This window comes from Miniopterus schreibersii (genome assembly GCF_964146895.1).
Source record: "Miniopterus schreibersii genome assembly, chromosome: 2".
Taxonomy (NCBI): Eukaryota; Metazoa; Chordata; class Mammalia; order Chiroptera; family Miniopteridae; genus Miniopterus; species Miniopterus schreibersii.
In genome coordinates this window covers 183,044,877-183,063,737 of record NC_138102.1, presented here as the reverse complement: position 1 = coordinate 183,063,737, position 18,861 = coordinate 183,044,877, and the positions used below count along the sequence as shown (strand labels likewise).

Sequence of the window (18,861 nt, the reverse complement as noted above, 5' to 3'; positions counted from 1 at the left end):
CCTGCCCTAAAGGGAAAGGTGCAGTTGCTGACTGTTCTGCCCCCACCACCTGCTCCCGCTGGCTCACCTGCCCGGCCTGTCTTGCTCAGGTATTTCTTCATCCTATGGTTGTAAGGAAACACTGAAGTCGTGGCCCCAATTTCTGCGCCCATGTTGCAGATTGTCGCCATGCCTGTGGAGGAACACAGCCCATGGGGCTGGCTGAGCAGCTGGTGTGGGCCCACACACCTGGGAGCAGGCGTCACTTCTTCCCTTGCTCACACAGCCATCTAGTAGCCCAGTTAAAACCAGGGCCAGTGAAGAGGCCATGGGGGCCAGAGCTCAGTGCGGGGCTCTCAGAGAAGCCGCTGGCCGGAGTGAAGAGACCCCTCCAAGGCGAGCTCTAGTTGTGGACTGGCTGTCCCACTTAGCAGAGCAGTTGGCCACATGTACTGAAGGCTGACCTGGCCAGAATGCCCATTTGTAACTGTTCACTTTGCAGAAGAGGGAACCGGCTCAGAGAGGTCCAAGGTCATGCCATAAAGCAAACACGGGTACAACATTCAGGTCTGGGTCCGCCTGCCCCTTTCAGCCACACACGGTGCTATGTGGAAATGTTCTGGCTCCCAGGCTTTCCAGCAGTAAGACTGGAATGATGACCACTAGCTGGACCACAGAGCCCCACAGAGAACTGGCAAGGCTTACCAATGTCCTGACCGCCCTCAAAATACAGGCCTCACAGGGCTACTGGGACACAGGTCTGGGTTTGTTATTAACTTCCTAACTGAGCTGTCAACAGTAGTAAGGGCCACCTGTCAGATGACCCCACCACCCATCATTGGAAGGGTACAAGGGCCAGCTGAACAGTAGCTCTGTGGCACTGAGGCAGACACCTGGGGAAGCCTGGAATGGACCATCTCTAAGGCCTGTTCCGAGTCTCCCTGCGTTTCTGGGGGCCCAGGCACTGAGGTCAGGTCACCAGGAGAGAAAGAGGCGGGCTCCTACCAATCCAAGGAAGTGAGTGAGGTTCCACTCCAGCCAAGAGAAGACGTGGGAAAGAACTGCTTTGTGGGTAAAGACCTGTCTCTGGCTCCTCATTCCCACCACCACCTACCTCCACCCTCCCTGGGATCCTTCTTCTCAATCACCCAAGGTGGCCCAGTGCCATGGCCAGAGCCTTGAAGCAGAAGCTGGCTCAGCCCCTAATTCTGAGTGGCCACAGGGAAGTTCCCTCACCTCCTGCAGGGGCCTCGATCTCCGCCTCTGTTTAAGAGGGACCTGGACTAACCATCTCCCCTCTGCCTCTAAGTGTCCACCCCAATCCCCAAACTGACTAGAGAAATTCTCAGGGGAAGACCATTCACTGCTTCTACAGCTCAACTACAGGCCCCATCAGGCCCAACGCAGGCTGAGGGCCACGTCGCGTGGCGCCTTCCTCACCAGTGCAGGAGATGGAGTCTACGCCAGGCCCGTGGTACTCCACAATAGCGCCCGTGCCACCTTTCACTGTGAGGATACCCGCCACTTTTAAGATCACATCTTTGGGTGAGGTCCAACCGGAGAGTGAGCCCGTCAGCTTCACACCAATCACCTGAATAGGTGGGGCAAGACAGCAATTACAGGCCCTGTGTGCCATTTGCCAACCAGGAGTCCACCTGCTGGATTTCCCACTTCTGCTTATTTCTCCCTGCCTCCTTCCCAAAGAGGTGTGAGGCTAACCTAGTCAGTCACCCCTTCTGGGTTCCACATCTCCCATTCATCCCCATCAACCACGCCTCCGCGGCTACCCTGGAGCGAGCCCTTTCCTACTCACCTTGGGACACTTCAGCTCCCAGGGAATCCCAGCCATGACGTCCACTGCATCAGCACCCCCGACTCCAATGCAGATGGCCCCCAGGCCACCACCATTGGGGGTATGGGAATCAGTGCCAATCAGAAGAACGCCAGGGTATGCATAGTTTTCCAGAATGATCTGAAAAAGAATCCAAAATCTTGAGTTTTAAAAGCCTTCAGCAGAGAATGGAGGTAGGGCCCAAAAGGGATCTGCAAAACTGCCCCCTGCTGACACTGGGCCACTGGGCCATTCCCAGGCATTCCTCCAGGATCAAGCCCCTCCAGTGGGGCCCAGAGGAGCCAGAGACTTGGGAGACAGGTGGCCTGGGCTTGTGAATTGCTCTGACCATTCCTGACTATATGACTTGGACTGGTAAGGGCCTCCCTGCACCTCAATTGCCTCATTGTTGGCACAGTACTAAGAATACCCACGCCGTGTTGACCCCAGGACTATGGTAAGAACCATATAAACTGGGATATAAGCATGCATCTTGTGACAGGCCTGGGAACAAGTGTGACCACTGAGAGGTGCCCCTGATGACAATCCCTGACTTGTGGGGTGGACATGAGAGTGTGCCTATTTGGCTTCTGATCAGGGCAGGCAGTTCTTTCATGACCTGGCTCCAGCCCCCGCAAGGAAGCACTGGGGACCCAAAGGCAACACAGGCCTAAGCTTTTCCACTGCTGAACTGAACAGCAGTACAGGCGATGTTTGCCCAACCCCAGCAGCCTGGAGGTGGCTCTGAGAACTGAAGTGGCTTGCTCAGGAAAATAATTGGCCCCATCACCTTTCCTATTGCACGGCGTTCCCTTTATCAAGACTCCTCCAGCTGAAAGGTGCTGGCAGTGATGGTGGCACAGAGTCAGCTATCCCAGGATAGCCCGAGGTGCGGGACACTGATGGCTGCAGGAAACTACCGGGAAAGCCCGGCCAGAAGGCTACATGCTGAGTCTGAGTTCTGGCCCCAGAACTACTAGTAGCTGTGGGCCCTGAGGCAATCACTTCACCTCTCCAAGCCTCAGTTTCCTCATCTATGAAAAGAGGTGGACACCAGTGGTCACCTCACTGCATCACTGAGATGGCTCAGTGAGATTATGTACAGTAAGCTGCAATAGTGCCTGGGAGATGCGTTACTTTCATTTATTATTTGCAGCAAGATCCTTTATCTGAGTTTCTGCTGCTCATCTGCCAGATGGAATTATTCCAACACGCATACAGGTGCTGGGAAGGACAAATGAGATCAGAGATGTGAAAGGTTCTATGAACTGTTAGGACCAACCAAATGGTAGGCAGGCTCCCTGCAACATTACAGAAACCCCAGGGCCTCTGGCCCAAGCCAGGCACCTGCCCAGGAGACTCAGCAAGGTACAAGGGCTCTTCCTCTTGGGAATTCAGAGTCCGAAGATCTGGCCCCTTCCCAGAGGGTGGCAGCTGGCTGGCCAACATAGAGGAAATCTCTAAAAAAAACCACAACTGCTAGAGAGAACTCTGGCTAACTGTTTCGTTTCTCTGGCCCTCCTTGCCCCAGCCATGTACAAAGATTTAAAACTAATTAATCCCTTGAGCTCCTCAAGATGGTGAAAGACTGATCCATGAAGACCAGACACACAAAATTCAGTGTGTCCACATGGTGTAGACCACGAGTGTGGTCCACATCCAAAAGGGAGGGGCTAGTGCAGACCTATGGACTGCAGAAAGTATCACCATAAAGCTGGTTGTGACAGTGACCTTAGTGATCAGCTGCATGTGGCTGAGTGAATGGGGGTGGGGTGATGGCGGGAGAAGTGTATTTTAGGGTGAACTAACATCTAGAACATAAAGCTGGAAATTCAGCTGTCCGTCCACACAACACACACATACACTGAGGACCTATTCTGTACTGACCTGGCTGAAGGCCCATAGCTAGAGAGGAAGAAATAAGCCATAGGCCCTGTCCCCAGAGCACACAGTCAAGTGGAGAAAGCACACACTGGGGTCATACTGTGAAGGGGTCCCACAAGAGGGCGCCAATGCTGGGCACAGGGTGGGGGGGTAGGGGGAGGCACTGGGTAACCAGAAGGCAGAGATGGGGAGGAGAACTGCCAGGGCATTCAAGGGGGGTGGAAAGGAGTTAAGGTTTGACTTCAACATGGTGGATTAAAGCTTCGGAAGGCCCGACATCAAGAGGGAGAGAAAAGTAAAGCTGCACAGGATCACAGGATCCCTGAGAATTTCCTTTTTAAAGGAACAAATGCATCAGGCTGTACGCTTAGCTGATAGCCAGTGGCAGGTGTGAGCTATCACTCAAAGCCCCAAACTTTGGCCCAGGAGCTTCCAAAAAGACCTGGGCATTTGTACTGAGGTGGAATGGGGGACACCTGGATTGGGGTGACCTTAGCAACAAAAGGTCAAGGCTGGGTCCATCTGACTCCCGGCCATGCCGCTGAGGGAGGCAGTCCCTTCCTGGCAAGGGCGATGGTGTGAAAGGGCAGAGCAGTGATCCGTGGCCTCTGGATTCAGAGTGGACAGTGCTGGGGGCCCACAGGGTTGTGTTACAGTCTGACTCAGCTCATCCTGAAGGAGGCCTGGGAAGTGAGGCTCGGTATGGAGGTGGGAAGAAGGGTCACCTTGGAAAGGTAAGAAGAGGCAGGTTTCACATGTATAATGGGTGGCAAAGGACACAAAACAGTGCATACCCACAAACCAGGTGAGCGGTCCTGTGATGAAAAGCTAAGCACCCATCTCCCCACAAACACAAACACTTGCACGAACAGAGACACAACTGCCAACCAAGAGAGAATTCCTCCCTGGAGAGACCCTGGAAGAACTCCTGGCCGACAGCCCCATGGCCTATGGTACCTCCACCCTACCAAATACCAAGAAGGGGCCAGAAAGACTCCAGGAATCCTGTGAGCCCTAAGGGGGAAGTGCTCCCAGTGTGACGGGAGGCCACAAAGCAGCACAGCGGTGGGGAGCGCTGACACCAGGGCCAGACACCTGGGTGCAAATCCTGCTCCACAACTGGACAGTTGGGTGTCCCTGGGCAAGGAGAATAACTTCTCTGTGCCTCAGTTTCCTCACCTGTAAGGTGTGGCTAATAAAACACCTACTACATGCGGTGGTGGTGAGCACTGTGCCTGGCACAGGGTATGTGCTCAGCTAGAGTTAGCCATCCATGCAACAAGGAGTCACACTCGTGGAAGAAAGCAAAACAAAAAGTAACACAATACTATAGTGCTTAGAAGGTGCAGCAAGAAGCAGGCCAAACTTAAAATGTTGGTTCCTGAGATGCTCAGAGGCACTATTTTAATGTATAGCCTGACATAATGAAAATTAATTTAAAAATGAAGGAAGAGGAGCCTAAGGGCTGACTGAGATGTTGTCTTCCAATTCCCCCTTCTCCCTCCTGAGCCCCGAGCCCCCTGCTCCCGCAGGCCTGGAGGTGCTCTCTGGTTCCCTAAGGGCAGCCCGCCACTGCCCCCAAAAGGCAGGCCAAGCCCTTCGTTACCTGGTGAATGATTCCAGAGCCAGGCCGCCAGAAGCCCACGCCATACTTGGCACCTGCAGATGCCAGGAAATTATACACTTCTTGGTTTATGTCCTATTGAGACAAATCAATACAGAGCATTAGTAACCCAGTCTGTGTCTGGAACTACCCTTGCTCATGCCCTCCTCCCTCCCTCACCTCCCCCATGACTCTGAAATGCTGACACTGTGGAGACGGGCTCTCTCCTGGAGCCTTCTGCAAATAAATCCAAAAGGGCTTGGACGGTGGCCCACCATTTCAGCTGCCAGGCCTCGGAGAAAAACAAGGGAGCAGAGACAGAACCCCAGCTCTATGATTCCTGGCCAGGGAGTGGGTCCAGAACAAGTTCCCTCTCTGCCTTGGGTCTTGGTCTCCTTATTTGTAGAAGGAACCGGCTACATCACCTCCAGGGGCCCTCTGGCCCTCAGTCCTCTACCAAAGCCAGCAGTGCAGGGCATACCACAGCACAACTGTGGCACTGGCGAGCTTCTCTATCTAAGCCTTGGGCACCTCATCGGTAATCCTGGCGGACATTTACTGAATGCCCAACTACAGAAATAGCATCACACTAAACATCCTCACAACCCATCCCGTGAGGGAGACAGGTATTGTCATCAAGCCCATTTTATAGATGCAAAAATAGAGGCTCAGAGGGGAAACAACTTGCTGGAGATCCCAGAGTTAAACAGAGAAGCTAGGGTTTGAAACCAGGTCTGATCAACCCAAGCCTGAGAGCTACATCCTGATATAAAATAATGCTACCTCCCCACATCTCAGAATACCTAGGCCAGCATCCAGCGTGGTACAGGTGCTCAATACTTGGTAATATGTTTGATGGGCTCCAAATGAAAGACTGCCAAATGGACCATGTCCTGAAATGTAGGTTTCAACAAAACAATGGGGCGGGCTGTACCCATTCTGTCTGTAATTCGAAGGCAGGCTTCCCAGCACACTGCTCTGAAGCTGGGGTTTGTCTGAAAGCCATGAAAGCCCCTGGACAGTGAGACCCCAGTGACAAGAGGGATGGGACCACAGCAGACTGCAGAGTCCCAAAGGCAGAACTAGGAAATGAGACCTGTCAGGCTCTGGGCACGGAAGAGCCATGCTCCAAGGCACGGGAGTTCACTTGGGCCCTCAATAAAACACCCTCAAGACCACATAACCCCCACCTAAACTGCAGACCAACCATGCATCCTTCTGAGGGCCCATTTGGTTCTGCCAGGTGAAAGAATGGCAGACAAAGAAGCTGGGTTCCCAGAGCGGTCTCTTTCCAATTAATTATTAATATATTGGCTTATTCATTTACAAATCAGTCACTTATAAAACTGGTACCAAGGGCTGGAGGCAGGTGGTCGTGTGTCTGGGTGCATATTCCAATCCATGTCTGTGCAAGCAGGGGAAGAGGCAGTGTGGTGGCCCCAGACTGGTGCAGCAATCTAGGCCTGAACTCGGACTAGATCCCTCTGGCTGCCTGTGTGACCCTGGACAGATCACTCTGCCTCTCTGGGCCCTAAACATGTAAATCTGACCATATCCCTCCCCTGCTTAAACCCTTCAACGACTCCTAGGATGGCCCTCAGGGCCCTGCCAATGTCTGCCGCAGACCACTTCACCACACCCTCTCTGCCACACAGAGTTCCAGCCCCACAAGTCTCCCACCCTTCAATTCCACAAATACACTGAGTTGCTTCCTGCCTTGGGGCTTTACACACAGTTCTCTTTAGAATGTTCTTCCTCCAGTTAACATCAACTTATCTGCTCAGGTAGGTCTCAGCTTACATCCTCAAAAAGGTGTTCCTTCCCCTCTAAAGTACAAAGCAGACACTTTTCTTATTCTCAGTCCTGTGTTTTCCCTTCATAACATATACAAACTGGCAATTTCCTATTTATTTGTGTCACTGTTTAGCTCTGTGTCCCTACTAGACTCTAAGATCCACGATAGTGGGGCCCATCTGTCTTGTTTACACTGAATCCCTACCCCCTGGCACAGTGTCTGGCATATAATTAATGTTCAATAAATATCTGTTAAATAAATGAGGGAATGAGCTCTTAAACCCTATGATTCTGTGACTCTCATCTCCAGAAGACAGAGTCTGAATCCACAAAGTAAGGGGAAGGCCAGACTCTGAAGGTGGTAGCCCTGCTGTGGGCAGTTACCCAGTTCCAGGCATGCCCCGTTCTGGGCACCACAGGAGCCCCTGCAACGCTACCATCACTGCTGCTGCTAACATGGAAACCACTAGCCAGCAGGCTGGGCTCTCTCAGCCAAGTGCAAAAAGAGCCTCTGTGCAACTAGGACACAAACCGGTGGGCCAGGGTGGGAAAAAAGGGCTTGAATGGGAAAGCTGCCCTGAGTGTTTCCCATGGGTCTGAGGGCCTCTCTGAGCTGTGCTGACCCTGGGAGCTGGAGCACTTTCAATTGCACACCCTGCTCTGTGCCCAGCCGGGCCACAGCCCTGCCAACATTCAGCTCCTGCCAACAACCCTCCATGAGGGGCGCCCACTTCCACTGCTGGGGGTGGAGAAGGTGGAGTCCTGGGAGAGACAGACCGTTGCCAAGAGTAAGCACACACAAAGGTACCACAAGCAGAGCCTGGGGGAGGGGCAGGGATTTGGTTCATAAGGAAGGGTGGGGGGAATTCAGCATGGCACATAGCTCCTCGTATCTCATTAGGCAAAACAGAAGAAGAAACCCCCAAAGGAGCCCAGTCAGTAAGAGGCAGCACTCAAGTGAGAGCCGGATCTGGGTCTGGGCCTAACCGTGCCCCACCCCATGCAGCTGTAGGACTTGCCTGCCCAGTGCCTTGGCTGCCTCAAATTTATACAATAGCCACAGGCCTACCTCCCTGATAGGGTCTTAGGGGTCAGACAAAAGTGTGAGTGAACATACACGTGATGCTGGCAGATTGGGAAATTTAAACTACCCTCTCCAGAGCAACTGACAATATTTACCAGAACCTGACGGCTGCACAATTTTTCTAATATAACAGAGAAAGAACCAGAACAAAATACCTTTCATATAGTAAGGATGACTTTGTTTTTTATAGGTTTTCTCCGTATTTACTAACTTCACAATGAGTAAATGACCTTTTAAGAATTAGAGAAGAAAACAAAACAAAAAAGACTAACCCCCAAAAAAGAGCCTACTAGAACGTGGAGGCCATGCCCAGCTCGAGGGCTTGGCCTCTCATCCCGTTGCACCCACTGTGCCCCCACACCGCCTGCAGCTCACCTTGGCCCGACGCAGGTCTTTCTCGCCCCCGACCTGGGCCTCGATCAGATGGTCGCAGTGGATAGTGGACGGCACGGCCACCTTGGGCAGCCCGCTGCTGATGAACTGCAGCATGGCCATCTGGGCTGTGGCGTCCTGCATGGCCACACGGTCGGGCCGCAGCCGCAGGTACGTCTTGCCCCGCTCGATCTCCTGATTGACTGGGTCATCCAGGTGTCCATACACAATCTTCTCAGAGAGGGTCAGAGGTCGGTTCAGTCTGGGGGAAATTGGAGGGGTTGCCTGATACAGTCTGCACAGTCCCCTGCCCACCCACAGCACTGCCCTTCTGTGCACATGGCCACCCTGACAGAGGGCAGGAGGGAACCCTTTGTTCCACGAGGGAGGGGACAGAATGGTACTGCTCACTGTGGCATCTCCAGCACACGACACAGCACCTGGCACTTACTAGGTGCTCCAAAATTACTCAATAAATAAGTTAATGACATCATCACAAGAGGTGGCAGGGATATTTTTTTTAAGGATTTTTTTTTTTTAGCATATTAATAGCTATTATCTGATGAGCATCTATTACATGTATTTCACTCTATTTAATCCCCATTGTAGCCTTGGCACTTAATAAAACAACCAAGAGGGAGTGGAAGCTCAGCAGAGTGGTGTTAATACCTTAAGTTCACAGCCAGTCTCACCGTGAACCCTCTCTCTGTCCATGAACAACTCCCCTGTGCTGTCAGACCACAAAGACAGAGGATCTGAATCGGCACCCTCTCGCCCAACCTGCCCTGCCCTCCATCCACAGCCTCCACCCCAGGGGTCGGAGGCCCCCTTACCCTATTATGCTAAAGCCTTGCCCATTAGCCCCACTTGCGCTCACCTCATTAAGAGAGGTGCGGCTGTCAGCTCTCAAGAACAGAAACTCCATATCACCACCTCTAGCCTCTCACTGGTCCCCCTCTTTCCAGACCCCATTTCCCTCTAAGTCTCACCCCTCCCCTCCTCATCAGAGCCAAAATGGCAGTCCAAGCCTGACCCTTGGGGAGGTGCAGCCCCAGCCAGGACTCAACTGCCTCCTCCCCCCCAGGGTCCCCACAGCAGAACGAGGTCAGTGCAGGTCACCTCGGCCACCCACCTTGAGGCGCCCTGATGATTCCCTGATGCTGCCCACTGAACCTAGCTGCCACACGGCACAGCAGCTGCTCCCTCTCCTGCCACAGCAGCCATGGCTGGACCTCACACTGCCTCCCACCATGCACAAAGCTTATGCCAAACCTGAGGCCTCCTGGGGAGGAGCAGAGTTCCACTTACACCCAATAAGTCAAGAAAAAAAAAGTATCAGGAGTCATGGGCTCTGAGTCTAGACTTGACCCTATTACTAAGCCACTGTGTGACCACATTAGCGACATTCCCTTACAGGGAGCTCACCAACCCATCTCTGAAGTCCAGGGCTTTGACTGGAATGAGATAACAGATAGTGCTTATAATAAAACAGCTTTATTGAGGTATAACTGGAGTGCAATGAACTGTACATATGTAAAGTACACAATCTGATAAGTTTTGACATATGTACACACCTGTGAACTCATCACCACAATCAAGATAATGAACACAGACAAACAAAACAGACCCAGAAACACTGAAGCATGCAACAGACTGTCGTATCTCAGAGGGAAGGGGGGAACGGGGGGTGGGGAGAAATTAACCAAAGAAGTTCTGTGCATATATGCATAACCCAGAGACACAGTCAATAATGGGATGAAGGCCTGGGGCGGGGTGGGAGCGAGGTGGCGGGGATCAATGGGGGGAAAAATGGGACACTTGTAATACTTTCAACAATAAAGATAAACTTTTAAAAAAAGATTAACTGATAATAGCAAGAAAATTAAAATTTGGGGTTATGTACAAAAAAAAGATAACGAACACATCCATCATCCCCAAGTTTCCTTGTGCCCCCCCACCCCCACCCCCCAAGCAACCACTAATCTGCTGTCACTACAGATTGGTTTCATCACAGCATTTACTTTTAGCTCAGCACTGCTCTGAGCACTTTACTGTACAGAACTCATTCTGTCCTCACAACACTGAGGAGGAAGCTGAAGCGCAGGTGAGGTAACCCGCCGCAGGTCACAAAGTTAGCAAGTGGCAGCGGCAGAACACAAGGAGCCAAGCAGTGTGGCTACACCGTCCATGCTCTTTACGTTGTCCTGTGCTGTCTCTCAACAACACCTGCGGGGCCAGCCTGCAGTGAGTGTTCACTCGTTATCACTATTGTTATTACCAACAGGACTCAGGTCTACTGGGGAAGCAAAGACCCTCTCTCCCGCTGGCCTGGTCCTAGCCCCTCACTCCCAAGTTTGCTGAATCCCTGGAGAGCAAGAGCTCCCTAAGGTGCTGGCTCAGTGGGCAACAGCAGAGCAAGTGGCAATGCTGAGAATCTCCAAGGTTCTGCTGTCATGAGAACCCTGAATAAAAATAGCGCTGGCCTGAGGTGCAGCCTGCCCCGTTTTGTGCAGCATCTCCAAGGCTGGTGGCCCTGCAGAGACTCACTGCACGGAGCGGAGCCCCTCTTCCTGGGCCCAGGGGAGACAAAAAATAGCACATGGGCTTCAAAGCTAAAGACCTTGACAGCAAATGCCTGAAGCTGTAGAAAAAAGTCCAACAATGAAAAAAGCCTAAGAACGAGTCTATCATCACATTTCCTTGAGGATTAACTGAGGATGGCAAAATGGGTCCTCTATGTCCCCCTGTTTCACCAAATGGCAGAGAGCCAGTTCCCAGGAACAGAACTGGGCCCCTTCAGTCACAGACATAGGGTGAAGAAAGAGTCCCCCTGCAAGACCCCTGGATTTTCAAAACATTCTTGAATGTATTTTAATTCACTAACATCTTTTTAGAATAGCCTCACTTCTACCTTCTTTTCTACCTTCAGGTTTCTCGACCGTGGCACACGGACAGTTTGGGCCGATGATTCTTTGCGGTGAGGCTGTCTTCTGCACTGTAGGAAGTTCAGCAGTGTTCTTGGCCTCTACCCACTAGACTAAACCCCCACTCCACCTTGAGTTAGGACAACCAAAAATGTCTCCAGACACTGCCAAATTCCCCTAGGGGACAAAATCTACCCCTTACCCCCAGGGAGAACCCCTGTTCTTTGGCAACAATGAAAACAGAACAGCCCTTATCTGCACTGATCTGGAAAATGCTGTAAATTAATGGACTTTTCTGGTTAATGCAGGGTTGGAATAAACAGGCAAAGGAAAAAACCTTTTTTGCTTAATTTTACTTATATAATTAAAACAAAAAATTCCCAGTGCCTTAGAGGGCAGTTTTTGGTTAATTTTCTAAAGCAAAGACTAAAAGGTGAACGATACTCTGTCACGTTTTCATAAAGCAAACCTCTACGGTAACGCTCTCTCCAAGTATGACGAACAGCAAGGTGGCTGTTCTGCAGACTAAAGGAAAATCCGTCATTTTCCCACTGAACTATGGTCAGAGAGCTGCAAGAATAAGTAAAGTATTGTTTCCTGGGGGGAAAATAATTGTACAGGTCCCACATTGATGGGGACAGTGGTTCGCAACCCTGACAACACTTTAGAACCAGCTGGGAAACTGGCCAGTGCTACTAACAGTTTGATGAGATGCTGTTAAACAGCAGATTCTGACTTACTGGGGCGGGGCTGGGGCCTGAGGTTCTGCATTGCTAACAACATCCCAGGGGCCCAGGGATGCAGACGCTGCTAATCCATGGACCACATTTTCAGGAGTAAGGCCTTCACAACCTGAACCAGAATCACTGGGGGCCTAGTGTTGGCAGTTTTAAAAGCTTCTCAGGGGATTCTAACCTGCAGCCTAAATGAAACCCAAAAGAATGCTGTAACTGACACTGGGAGGCACTGGAGCCAGACCTGCAGGGCACTTCCCCAATCTGACACTCAATTTTCTTATCTGCAAAATGAGGAGGAGGGGGTAACAACCACCTACAGAGGTTGTTGAATAGAACAGAAATCATGTATGTGACACACCTAGCCCAAACTGCACACTTAGGTAGCTCTTATTAGTATGGCCACCCTTGCCGAACATTCACAGGTCCTTACTACAACTAGATAAAGATTAATACAGTCCCTACCCTTAGAAGTGAAGTGAGGATCCCAGTAAAGAGGTAAACAGTGGCGACAGAGAGGGAGTGTGGGACAGTAGCTAGAGCACTGGATGAGAACATGGAGTCCAGGTCCCACCACTCACTCACTGAGTGGCCTCAGGAAAGTTGCTTCTCCACCTGAGCCTGTTCCTTGGCTGTGAAATGGGTATATTCATAATCTGTTCTCGCTTATTCCGAGGGTCACTGCCACCAGGCGGGGAGTGGTCCAAGCTCCAGGAGCAGTGCCGTCTGGTGCATGCTCCCAGCCCCTGCCCACACTCTCCTGTGCCATCTTATTCATCCTTCTGGTGCCAGCACCTAGCCCAGGACCTGGCGCACAAGATGGCAGTGCAAAGCTGGAAAGAGAAACCCCTCCAAAATGCTCAAGATTCCACCCAAGCTCTCCTCTGGGCCTACTCACAAAGGAGGAAAGAGATATTTCTCTAGCAATTAGGCCCAGTGGATCCCAGAGGGCTGGCCCAGGGTCAGCAGCCTGTCCTGGAAAGGGTGTCTGAGAGGGTCAGATGACAGCACCTAAGAGTCCCTCAGACCTTCCCTATGGTCCACATCACCAGGCTTCTTGATAACAGACTTCTTGTTGGCAGAAAGCAGAAGGGCCACAGCCAATCTGGAATGCCTCTCCTCAGCAGGGACCTTTGTACCCTAAGTGCCTCGGTCCTGCCACCATCATCAGCCACCCTCCATCAAGCACCTGCTGTGCTGCCTGAGAGGGGCTGGGGGCAGAAGCAGCACCTTTAGCAGTCCCCAGGCTCCCAGAGGCCTTACCGTTTGCGAACAATGTTGATGTTCTTCTCTAGCAGGTCGTAGCGGATGTAATCGTTGGGCTCAAAGTGGCTCATGGCCACCTTGGCCCGCTGGCACAGGACTGAGGCCACATGGTACTGCCGCACACCCAGGGCCTTCTGCAAGAAGAAAGACAACAGCAACTGTCAATGAGGACTTAGGGTGGTCCACCTGAGGCATCAGTGAGGTGAAAAAGGTGAGAAATGACGATGTCAAGAGCTATTCAGGGACTGCAGCCTTGGCTTCCTCATCTGAGTCATAGGGATGATACAGCAGCCACAGGAACACAGCTTGTGGCAGGAGAAAGGGTAAGGGATCTATAGCTAGAACTGGAGCAAAGTCAAGTTCTATCAACTTAAGAAAATCCACCATCATTTGCACACCAGAGATGGGAAATGGGGGCATAACCAGTCTGCTGATCACGGGGTTACTGGAAAGGTTAGGTGAGAACGTGTGTACAAGTTCTCATTGAGCTGGGAAGCACCACGCATGGCATAGCTGCTACTCTACTGCACTCTAAGCTCCTTGAGGGTTAGTGTCAAGCTTTACTTGTCTTATTTGTCTCTGTATCTAGACTACCTGGCACATCCTAGAGAGTCAATAAATAATTACTGAATAGGTGGAAGAATTAATGAGGAAAACTGCATGCATGTGCTTTGGATATTTTCTCATCCCTTGACTAGGTCACAAAAGGATAGCTTCTACCTGGCTCTTTTTCTTTGATTGCTCTCGGGGAAGACAACCACCATGTTGTCTGCTTAAAGACATTTCAGCAGTCCTGGGAGAGGCCCACCTGGAGAGGAACTGAGGACAATAACCAGCACCACGTTGCAAGGCATATGAGCACACCATCTTGCAAGCAAGCGCCCTAGCTCCAGCTCCAGCCCAAACCTTCAGATAACCGCAGCCTGGCTGACATCTCGACTGCAACTGCTTGAACGATCCGGACCAGAACCATCTAGCCAAGCCGCTCCCAAATCCCTGGCCCACAGGAACTGAGCAAGAATGTTTGTTGTTTTAAGACTCTAAGTTTGGGGGCAACAAATCTGTTGTGCAGCAATAGATAAACGACTATTATGATGGGATCTGTATTAGTTATTTTTAAACTGTGGATGACAACCTTAATAGGGTTCATTTTGACCAGGGAAGAATAAATGAACCCAAAGAAATGACAGGGAAAGGAACAGCCACTTCCCTTCTAGGCGGCATTCCCTGACTAAGGGGGAATATGCCCTTGGGCAAGGACAAGGCAAAGCTCAAGCTATCGCCCCAGTTTCCCTTTTTTGTGTCACCTGGACATTTAAATCCAACCTCTGCCAACCTCAGCATCTGAACCAATACAAGTGAACAGGTGCCATTCCCTGTGCAGGTCACCAAGTGGTGAGAGCCGACCCCACTAGGAACAGCAACCCCAATCACTACCCACCTACCCACCACAGCAGCAGTGAGCTCCCAATGCAGACTTCAGATCCACTTGCCCTCCAGCTCAAAATCCACCAAGGGATCCTCACGATCTGCCTCACTGGGTAGGGATGAAGAACCCACAATGATACATCAAAGGACTTTCAACAGCCTGTGCACAGAAGGACGCGGTACGTTGCAGCTGCAGCTACAACCTGCCGCTGCCCCAGTGGGGAGGCTTGGGCTTAAAGTATGGCACACCATTTACTATCTGAGTCATCCTGGACAGTTTACCTTCGCTGAACACTCATTTCCACACAGAGCCATTGTGAGGATAGGAGATTACATAAAGCACTTGGCACAGTTTCTGTTATTACTCCTGTGCATTTATAAGCATACACTCAGCCCCTTCTGTGTTTTTTACACAAGAAACCAGTTGTTCTGCAACTGGGTTTTATCATTTATCTAAATATCTTATACATCTTTCCAATGTCTATATACAGACCTATTTCTTTCTTTTTGTAAATTAACTGCCCATCCCCTTCCCAATCTGCCTCTTGTCTAGATAAGTCTCATTAATCCTTCAAGTTCCAAATTAATTTCACTTTCTCAGAGAATCATTCTTGAACTCCCAGCCCAATGAGAACCCATTTTACATTCCCACTTACTACTTCTTGACGTTCATCTGTGAGACCTGTCTGCAGTGGTTTGTAAGCTCCAGAAGGGGAGGAATTGTGTCTGTTTATTTGTTACTAAATTCCCCCTGCCTGAACACCAGGTCTGACACACAGGAGGGGGCTAGGACAACATCAGTCAATTAAAACAACCAATGTTGCCTCTTCTTTACCAACCAGCTCTCTCTTGCTTAGCAGGGTTAAATACAGAGCAGGTTCGGTTAACTTTTTAAGAGCAAACTGTTAACAAGGCAAATCAATAATTTACCAGCTTCAGATGCTTTTGGCTAGAGTGTAAACTAATTAACACTTTTGAAAGACACTTTTAGGCACTACCTATTAAAGTGTAAAATGTTTGTACAGTAGGCTCCTCCATATCTGCAATTTTACTTTCCATGGTTTCAATTACCAGTGGTTGACCACGATCTGGAAATATTAAATGGAAAAGTCCAGAAACAAATAAATCATATAGGTTTTAAGTTGCACACCATTCTGAGTAACATGATGAAGTGCCTATAGTGTTCAAAGAGCAGCAAGGAGAGAGATTTGTACACCCACGTTGATAGCAACATTATTTACGATAGTCAAAAAGTGGAAGCAACCCAACTATCCACTGATGGATGAATGGATAAACAAAATGTGGTACATATATTCAAGGGAATATTAGCTTTAAAAAGAAATTTTAAAAGCCTAAATAATTCTGACACATGCTACAACATGGAAAGTTGTTCTCCTTATTTATGCACTTATTGGTTGCTTCTTGTACGTGCCCTGACCCAAGATCAAACCTGCAACCTTGGCATATTGGGACAATGCTCTAACTGAGCTACTCGGCCAGGACCTAGCTTTCTGTCTGACATCTTATTGAGATGGCAGTGGTAGCAGCTGCTCTTCGAGTGCTATGCCGCCCAACAACGATAAGAAGACAGACGCTGGGAAGTCGGCCAAGGAAGACAAAGACCCAGTGAACAAATCTGGGGGCAAGGCCGAAAAGAAGACATGGTCCAAAGGCAAAGTTCAGGACAACCTCAATAACCTAGTCTTGTTCGACAAAGCAACATATGACAAACTCTGTAAGGAAGTTTCCAACTATAAGCTTATAACCCCAGCTGTTGTCTCAGACACTGAAGATCTGTGGCTCCTTGGCCAGGGCAGCCCTTCAGGAGCTCCTTAAGTAAATGACTTACTAAACTAGTTTCAAAACACAGAGTTCAAATAATTTACACCAGAAACACCAAAGGTGGGGATGCCCCAGCTGTTGGTGAAGATGCATAAACAACAGGTCTCACTTGTACATGTTGAAAAATAAAACTTTATTAAACAAAAAAAACACCTTAATAACAACATACATTGTGACCTAGAAATTCCACTTCTCCATATTTACCCACACCATACCTGTCCAAACGAAGGCAGCTACAAAAATGCTCACTGCACCATTAAGTGAAATATTTAAAAAATTAGAAACAACATAAATGTCTGTTTATTTTTTTAAAAGTTGTATTTTAGCCCTGGCCAGGTAGCTCAGCTGGTTAGTGTGTCATCCTAATAAGCCAAGGTTGCGAGTTGGATCCCCAGTCAGGGCACATAAAGAATCAACCAATGAGACCTGGCCTGTTTGGCTCAGTGGTCAGAGCGTTGGCCCGCGGACTGAAGGGTCGCGGGTTCGATTCTCGCCAAGGGCACATACATTGGCTGCAGGTTCAATCCCCGGTCCTGGTAGGGGCATGTGCGGGAGGCAACCAATTGATGTGTTTCTCTCACATCGATGTTTCTCTCTTTCTCTCCCTTCCACTCTCTCTGAAAAAGCAATGGAGAAAATATCCTCGGGTGAGGATTAAAAAAAAAGAATCAACCAATGAATGCATAAGTAGAACAACAAATCCATCTTTCTCAAATCGATCAATCAATAAAACAAAAGGTTATAGTTCATCCAATCTGTGGAATACTCTACAACACTTTAAGAAAAATCCCTAAGGTTCATTGTTAAGTTATAATTAAATGCACAAATAGTGCTTTAACACTCTGTACTCTGTATGTACATTTATGTATGTAGATACACACCTAAGAGGACACACCCTAACGGATCTGCTGCTATTCCTAGGGAAGGAGGAAACTCTAGCAAGAGCTGGTAGAAAAGGAAGATTTTAGCTTTGTCAGTAGTGTTCAAATATTTATAAGGATGTTCTCATTGCTACTTGTATGATTATAAATATGTGTATTATTGTATAAGTTTTTAATTTGAATTGTAAAATTTAAGGAAACTTACCAAAATTTTAACAGTAGTTATCTCTGGGTGAATTGGGATACTATAAATAATTATAGGTAATTTTTATTATATTTTTTATGCCTCTGTATTTTCCAAGTTTCCTACAATAGGTACCTTTATAAATAAGGAAAATACTTAATGAAAAAGGTGAACAATTAGGAAAAAACAAAACAAAAAAACTCCTCATAGACACAGATAAGAGTATGGTGATTACCAAAGGGAAAGGGGGTGGGGGGAGGTAGAAGAGGGTATGGGGGGATAAATAGTGATGCAAGGAGACTTGGAATGAGATGATGTATTATAGAATTGTACACCTGAAACCTATATAATTTTATTAACCAATGTCACCCCAATAAATTCAATAAAAAGAAAAAACAGATTAACTACAATAAATAAGCAAATATTTTTAAAAAGAAAAAAGGTAAGAAATTAATTTTACCTTAAAAGTAGGTATCACTGAGTCTTGTAATATGCTGACCACTGTGGTTGGGGTATGAGTAGTCCAGATAAGTATTATTTTAAAAAGAATGATGATTGGGCATATTTTTTTAAAAAAATAACCTGCTGGGTTTTTAATTCGTAAGTCAAAAAGTAAAACATACTCAATACTCAGTTCAACCTGGCATGAGGGCCCAGAGACATTCCTAGGTTCACCCATAAGGTCATCCAACCCAGATGTCACAACAATTAGGACACGGAAAAAAATTTTCCCATACTTGGAGCCCAAGTCTCAGGCCTTATGAAATTCTCCTGGATAAACACCAAGCCCTTATCTAGCAGAGAGACTTTCACTAAGTGTTCAACATTCACTTTCTCAGGAACAGAGGGGAGGAGGGCAGCCTCAAGGCAGAAAACCTCTCTTTGGCAAACTCCAGAAGCCTGATTCAACAAGATTAGGCTAAGGAGCTCATTTTCTTCCAAAAAGCCTATTCCACTACTGGACAGCTCTAATACTTTACAACAACAAATGTTTCTTATACTGAACCAAAACATGCCTCCATTAAATCAGAGGACAGGTTCTAGTGGTGGAGACC

At 48.9% G+C, this 18,861-nt stretch overlaps 1 protein-coding gene and 1 pseudogene across 2 annotated transcripts in view; one reads left to right on the top strand and one right to left on the bottom strand.

Moving 5' to 3' along the window:
• ACO2 (aconitase 2) overlaps positions 1 to 18,861 on the bottom strand; it is a 37,457-nt gene that overhangs the window by 8,994 nt on the left and 9,602 nt on the right. The window contains exons 2-7 of the mRNA XM_081129015.1: positions 13,469 to 13,605; positions 8,551 to 8,809; positions 5,301 to 5,393; positions 1,793 to 1,951; positions 1,420 to 1,570; positions 68 to 172 (exon numbers count right to left, since the gene is read on the bottom strand). Coding sequence (XP_080985141.1) covers positions 68 to 172; positions 1,420 to 1,570; positions 1,793 to 1,951; positions 5,301 to 5,393; positions 8,551 to 8,809; positions 13,469 to 13,605 — 904 coding nt within the window. The remainder of the gene's footprint in view (positions 1 to 67; positions 173 to 1,419; positions 1,571 to 1,792; positions 1,952 to 5,300; positions 5,394 to 8,550; positions 8,810 to 13,468; positions 13,606 to 18,861) is intronic.
• LOC308553252 (small ribosomal subunit protein eS25 pseudogene) lies at positions 16,463 to 16,836 on the top strand (annotated as a pseudogene). Its single transcript has one exon. The product of its transcript is annotated as a small ribosomal subunit protein eS25 pseudogene (transcript).